The sequence below is a fragment of the Corythoichthys intestinalis genome, chromosome 4 (genome assembly GCF_030265065.1).
Source record: "Corythoichthys intestinalis isolate RoL2023-P3 chromosome 4, ASM3026506v1, whole genome shotgun sequence".
NCBI classification, from domain to species: Eukaryota; Metazoa; Chordata; class Actinopteri; order Syngnathiformes; family Syngnathidae; genus Corythoichthys; species Corythoichthys intestinalis.
The window spans coordinates 6632247-6638487 of record NC_080398.1 but is presented as its reverse complement, the minus strand read 5'-3'; the positions used below and the strand labels follow the sequence as shown (position 1 = coordinate 6638487).

At 39.3% G+C, this 6241-nt stretch overlaps 1 protein-coding gene across 1 annotated transcript; it reads right to left on the bottom strand.

Moving 5' to 3' along the window:
• Nucleotides 1-3289: 3289 nt before the first annotated feature.
• glrx3 (glutaredoxin 3) lies at nt 3290-4701 on the bottom strand. Its single transcript, XM_057834494.1, has one exon. It carries the CDS (start codon nt 4654-4656, stop codon nt 3688-3690), a length of 969 nt encoding a protein of 322 aa, XP_057690477.1. The 5' UTR covers nt 4657-4701; the 3' UTR covers nt 3290-3687.
• Between the last annotated feature and the right edge of the window lie 1540 nt (nt 4702-6241).

Below are 6241 nucleotides of genomic sequence, written 5' to 3'. Positions count from 1 at the left end.
TATGGAATAACGGGAGCAACTTTAACAACTGTAACGGTTGATTCACAACAATAAATGAATTGAATGTAGTTTAAAGCTGCTGATACAGAATGGGGACTGGAGTATTTTATTTACTGTTATTTTTGTATATTTGTTTACTGTTTATGTTGATACTGAAATAGTTTGGTTTCGCCTGAGAGGATTTTTGAACAATTTTGGAACTAATGTACAAAACATTTAAAAAAAAAAATTTTTTTTTTTTTAAAGGAGGGGGGTGCATCAATAATCGCTTTATAATCGAAAAGGAGCCTCTGAATCGTAATCAAATCTTTAGGTGCCTGAAGATTCCCAGCTCTACTAGTTACTTTGCCAAGTAACTAATTACTCTTACATTCACGTAACTGAGTTAGTAACGCAATTACTTTTTGGGAGAAGTCATTTGTAACTGTAATGAATTACTTTTTTAAAGTAAAATTTACAACACTGGTCGAGAGGCATCCGAACCAGATGCCAGAGCCAGCTCAACTGGTTCCTCTCAACTTTGAGGAGACACCGAGTCCCTCCCGGATGACCGAGCTTCTCACCTTATCTCTAAGGGAGAGCCTGGAGGAAACTCGTTTCAGCCGCTTGTTGTTTCGGTCACGACCTACAGCTCGTGACCATACAGTGCTGGCCAAAAGTATTGGCACCCCTGCAATTCTGTCAGATAATGCTCAATTTATTTCCAGAAATTGATTGCATTTACAAATGCTTTGGTAGTCATACCTTCATTAATTTTGCTTGCAATGAAAAAACCCCAAATGGGAAAAAAAAATTTAAATCATGATCATTTTACACAAAACTCCAAAAAATGGGCCGGACTAAAGTATTGGCACCCGTTGAAAAACCATGTGATCCTTCTCTAATTTGTGTAATTAACAGCACCTGTTACTTACCTGTGGCACATTACCAGTGGCAGACTTGGCAATTTTGGGTTCTCGGGCGAACATATCCAGGGGCCCTCTTCATGGGTCAGGGGTTAAAAAGGTGAGAAGGGTGTGGAGGAAATACGTTCCGGTACAGCCTATACGCAGACTATGCAGCTGCTTAGGGCCCCTGACCACTAGGGGGGCCCCAATTTTGCAATTGTTTAATTTATATTCTATTTTGTTTACTACAGTTTGCTTTATTTGACTTTTGTGAGTTTTGATACTTGATTACAAGCTTTAAAAAATAAAAGTCCTTCCTTCTTTATTTCCTCTTTTAGAAAAAGATTTGGCGCTATCTACTGTAAGTTCTGACAATCATTTGGGGTGAGAAGTTTGAAGTATGCAGTGCAACACAATCTGATTAATATACAAAATATGGACGTATGGGTTAGATTGCATGTATGGGTTTCACAGTACACTGTGACGAAATGGTGGGCCAAAAATATAGGCCCCTTTGCATTATTTTGCTTAGGGCCCCCAAATGGCCTGGGCCGGCCCTGCCGGTACACTAGGGCTGTCTTAAACGACAAATTTTCTCCTGATTAGTCAGCCGACTAGTTTTACGATTAGTCGACTAATCTAATAATTTTCTTTTTTTTAACTAATTTAGCAATGAATTTTTTGTTGATGCTTATTAATTCACAAACATATTTTGGAACACTTAAATTCTTTAGTAAAGTACAAATAATCATGTAAATAACAATAATGAATCACAGATAAACAATGAGGTTAAATGCTGATAGCATTTACTAGTGCAAAAGAATGGAAAGTAAACAGATTCAGAACAATGACTTTGTCTTTCCAACATTATTCTAAACAATTCTTAAAAAAAATTCTAGCATTATTATTATAGTATACAGTATATATAGTATATATTCTTAGTGTAGAATCTGTATTCTGTAGTATTTACTCAACATATTAGAATATTCTTGAAGCATGTGTGATTAACTCCGGAAATCGTTATTTATATGACGAACATGACATGCTTTTATTTTGAAATGTTCACCGGCGATACGTTCGCTAAACCGCTAACCGAAAGCTTTACACGCCGTAAAAAAACATTCTTCGTCATTGCTTGTCGTGTCACTAATAGACTTCTTTTTTTTTTTTTAGGGAGCAGGTGTGTTCAAATTTGTAGTGCAGCTCTCACACTCTCTCATACTGGTCACTGAAAGTTCCAACAAGGCACCACATGGTAAAGAACTCCCTGAGGATCTTATAAGACGTATTTTTGCGCTACATGAAGATGGCCAAGGCTAAAAGAAGATTGCCAACACCCTGAAACTGAGCTGCAGTACAGTGGCTAAGATCATCCAGCGTTTTAAAACAGCAGGGTCCACTCAGAACAGGCCTCGGGTTGGTCGTCCAAAGAAGCTGAGCGTCACTTCCAAATGTTTTCTTTTTGAGATTTTAAGCCAAAATCTCTAAATTTTCTTCCCCCAGAAAATTGAGATTTTAAGCTAAAAGCTCAATTTTCTGGGGGAAGAAACATTTTGAACAGGGCATTTAAAAAAAAAATTTTTTTTTAAAGCAAAATCCTAACTGGAGTGCACGTGAGAGCAGAATTACAGACGCCATGACTTTAATGAGGTATTATCACATACTTACCTTGTTTCGACCCAAAAAACTCCATGTAGCGTAAAGTGGTCGAGGTTTTCATTTTCATATATTTACCCTTTTAAACTTTTTTCCCCTCATTTTTTCTTTGGATCGATTATTTAACATCTAAAATATTGAGGAAAATGCAAAAGTAATGAAAAAAATACAATTAAGCGATAGTTATGAGGTAGATATCCGTGACTTTTTTACAAACGCCAAATTATTTCATTGTGACGTAATTTAAAAGTTTTTAAAATATGCAAGTGAATCATTTTTTAAAGTAGTTTTTTTAAATGATATATTAGACATCGATTATTGATTCTAAGCTAAAAATGACATTTTGAATAATAAATATAACAACTTATTTTTATGGCTGGGTTGAAACAAAAGCGGTTGCGTGACGTTTGTAAACGGGGGATTCCAGGGTAACAGGACAAATTAAAAACAGTTTGGGGGCTTCATGCGCCATGAATCTGCTATGGTAGCATTTAGACATATTGTTCTTTCAAACCCAACAGTTCTATTGGCTTAAAATACAGCAGTTTATTTTAAATAGGGGTGCAAGAGCAGAAACTGCTTATTCAGTCTTGTGTTTTCCACCATATTTATGTCTTAATTTTTATACTCATTCATCCAGCAGTTTTATTTAAAATAACATTTTAAAACCCTTTTTTTGAATCATTTATCTAGAAGAAATCCTACTAACCATACACACACGCAATTTCACCTCAAATTAATCACCCAAACAGTCATGTGTGAAGTATAACGTAACACCTTTTATTATGTATTCTCGCCACACAGTAGTAGTAAAACTGCTCCACCCGAGACATGAAAATGACTAAATAAGAAACTGAAAGCATCCACATTATGAGTTCAATCATCCTTCTGCTGTGGAGTTCATTACTCATAATCGTCCAAACCATTTGAACTGGTATGGCGGTTTCGTTCAAATGGATTGGACGTCTAGCGGCGTCAATAGCAGATGCTTTGATCGTTCAGGAAACAAGCTAGTTATGACTTAATTTGAATGTCAAAACATTGACTTCAATGGCAACGTCGCCCCTACCAACATGGCTGCCGAGGCCATGTTGACAGGGGGCGAGAAAACAAATTGGACGTCTCTCCCCGTCGATGTGGGGTCCTAGGAACCCTGCTCGAGTTTCTCTTGAAGTTCTCCGGACTCCTCCAGCTCCTTGACAATGTCCAAGCCGCCTATGAGATCCCCCTTGACGTACAGCTGAGGATAGGTGGGCCAGTTGGAGTAGGTCTTGAGCCCCTGCCGAACCTCCTCGTCCCCCAGGATGTCAAAGGTGTCGTAGTCCACCCCGGTGGCGTTCATGATCTCCACGATCTGCCGGCTCATGCCGCAGCGAACCTCCTCCTTGCTGCCCTTCATGAAGAGCATTACCGGGCTGCGGTTGATGAGCTCCTTGAGTCGCTGCTCCAGGGTGGGCGCTTTGGGCAAGACGTCGTCCAGCTCGCCCGACTCGAACATCTCCTTGACGATGTCCAGACCTCCTACGAGCTCGCCCTTGGAGTACAACTGCGGGTAGGTGGGCCAGTTGGAGTAGGTTTTCAAGCCTTGACGGACTTCTTCGTCTGACAGGATATCGAAGGTGCTGAAGGAAACGTTCCTCTCCCGGAGGAGGGCCACTATCTGCCGGCTGAAACCGCAGCGAGGCTCCTGCGCGCTGCCCTTCATGAAGAGCATGCAAGGCGCCGCGTTGATTAACTTCTTCAGACGATCGTTCAAGTCCAACGGGGCCGCTTCGGGTTCGGAGCCGGAACCGACCAGGCGTTGGACCTTCTTGGTCAGCTCCGGAGCGTGCGCGCCGTCCAGACGGTCCACTTGGGCGCCGCTTTTGAAGAGGACGAAAGTGGGCACCGAAGCGATGGCGTACTTCTCTGATACTTCCGGTACGGCTTCAGCCTCGAGCTTGACGAACGTCGCGTTAGCGTGCTGTTTAGCTAGCTCCGCCACGACTTCGTTCATTTGGGCGCATTGCGGAGCCCACGACGCCTGAAAGTGGACCACGGTGAGCCGCGAGCCGCTTTTGTTGAGGAAATCCTCAAATTCCGCTCGAGTTTTCGCCTCCACGATGTTAGCCATGTTGCTTACGAACACCGCTTCCGGTATTATTCTTCTTCTACGGTTATGACGATGATGCAACCGTGACGCAGTTTTCATCATCTTGGCGAAATAAAAAAATACCTTTTTTTGTCTTTGATTTTTGTTTAGAAAGGGTTTTCTCGGGCTTTTAAATCATTTGTTAGAGGCCAATAGGAGGAATATTAGTCATGTTAACCTGTATTTATGGCTAAATATTCGTAAATGCGAATTCTCTCATTTTGTTGGCTTTATAAAAGAAATGGCGCGAATTTTTTCAAGGCTTTAAAAACACTGTGCTCCAGATTTAACAGTTTTTTTGTTTTGTTTTTTTTTAAACCCCTGTACTTATATATTTCAAATTAAAAATATAGAATATAAACTATTAATTCAACCAGTCTACACGAGAGAAAACAAGCGTCTATAAAGAAGATATTTTACAATAACATGGAAATTACAGTTAAAGGTTTAGCCCCATAAACTACGAATGTGACGAAATGCTTGCGTTTGAGCAAAAAAGTTAACTTGAACAATTTCTGTCACCAAAAAATCAAGCGCATGAGAAATATTTTAAAGATGTTTTTTTTTTTTTTTTGGTATCAATTTCTTATACTTTTAAAGTAAAAAGCGTTTCATAGGCTAGTGAGGACGCAACAGTGACTTTATTTTGCTGAGTGATTTTTAACACAATTACAAAGATTTAAAAAAATTTTTAAACAAAATTGTACCACCATCCATCTATCCATTCATTATATATCAATTATCATTAATCCAGGGTCGAAAAAAAGGAAAATATGAATGAAATTACGAGTAAATCAATTCTTAGCTAGTTTCCGGTTTGTGCTTTACGTCACTTTACACGCAAGAAAATCAGTGTTGCCAGATTGGAAGGGTTCCCGCCCAATTGGGCTTTGCTCAAAGACACGGGGCGGGAGAATTTTTAAAAAATAAAATTTGGGATACTTTTGACAAAATTCGCAGTTTTGGAAGTAACTGTTTTGTTTAGTTTCAACAGTTAAAATCGATTGTCTAACACCTTGAAGTTAGGCTACATTGTTTTCTTTTACAGCAGCATCTTCTAATTGCATCTGGCAATTTAGCGCCTCACAGCGCAGGGAGCTGTGAACTGCATGTCATTTCTGATTTGAAGGATAAATACGACAAAATTTTTAAAATGGTGTAACATTAATATAAAGCAGTTGTTCTTAACCTAGAACCATATTTTTGTACGCTGATTGCATTTAGGCAAAGTGGCGTTTTAGTCCTCGATCTGATGGGGGGAGGAACTGGTTTGCTCAGTGGAAGGTTGACTCGTACTTGGTACAAGGGAATACAACAGACTAGCGCTGCAACGATTAATCGATTAACTCGAGTATTCGATTAGAAAAAAATATTCGAATTAAATTTTGTTGCATCGAGTATTCGTTTAATTAAAGTGGCATTGTAATGGTTTATTTTGAAAGTGTTCACATTTAGTTTATTGATTATGGTAGATACATTGCCCTCTGGTCTGCCTCATTTCACATTACACACAACCAACTGATCCCTGTTAAGACCAACATAAGCTAAGTTTTTGTTTGGGCTAATG

Bases quoted from the DNA above. Each gene is read 5' to 3' on its own strand.
- glrx3 (XM_057834494.1), bottom strand. From the start codon at position 4,656: ATGGCTAACATCGTGGAGGCGAAAACTCGAGCGGAATTTGAGGATTTC.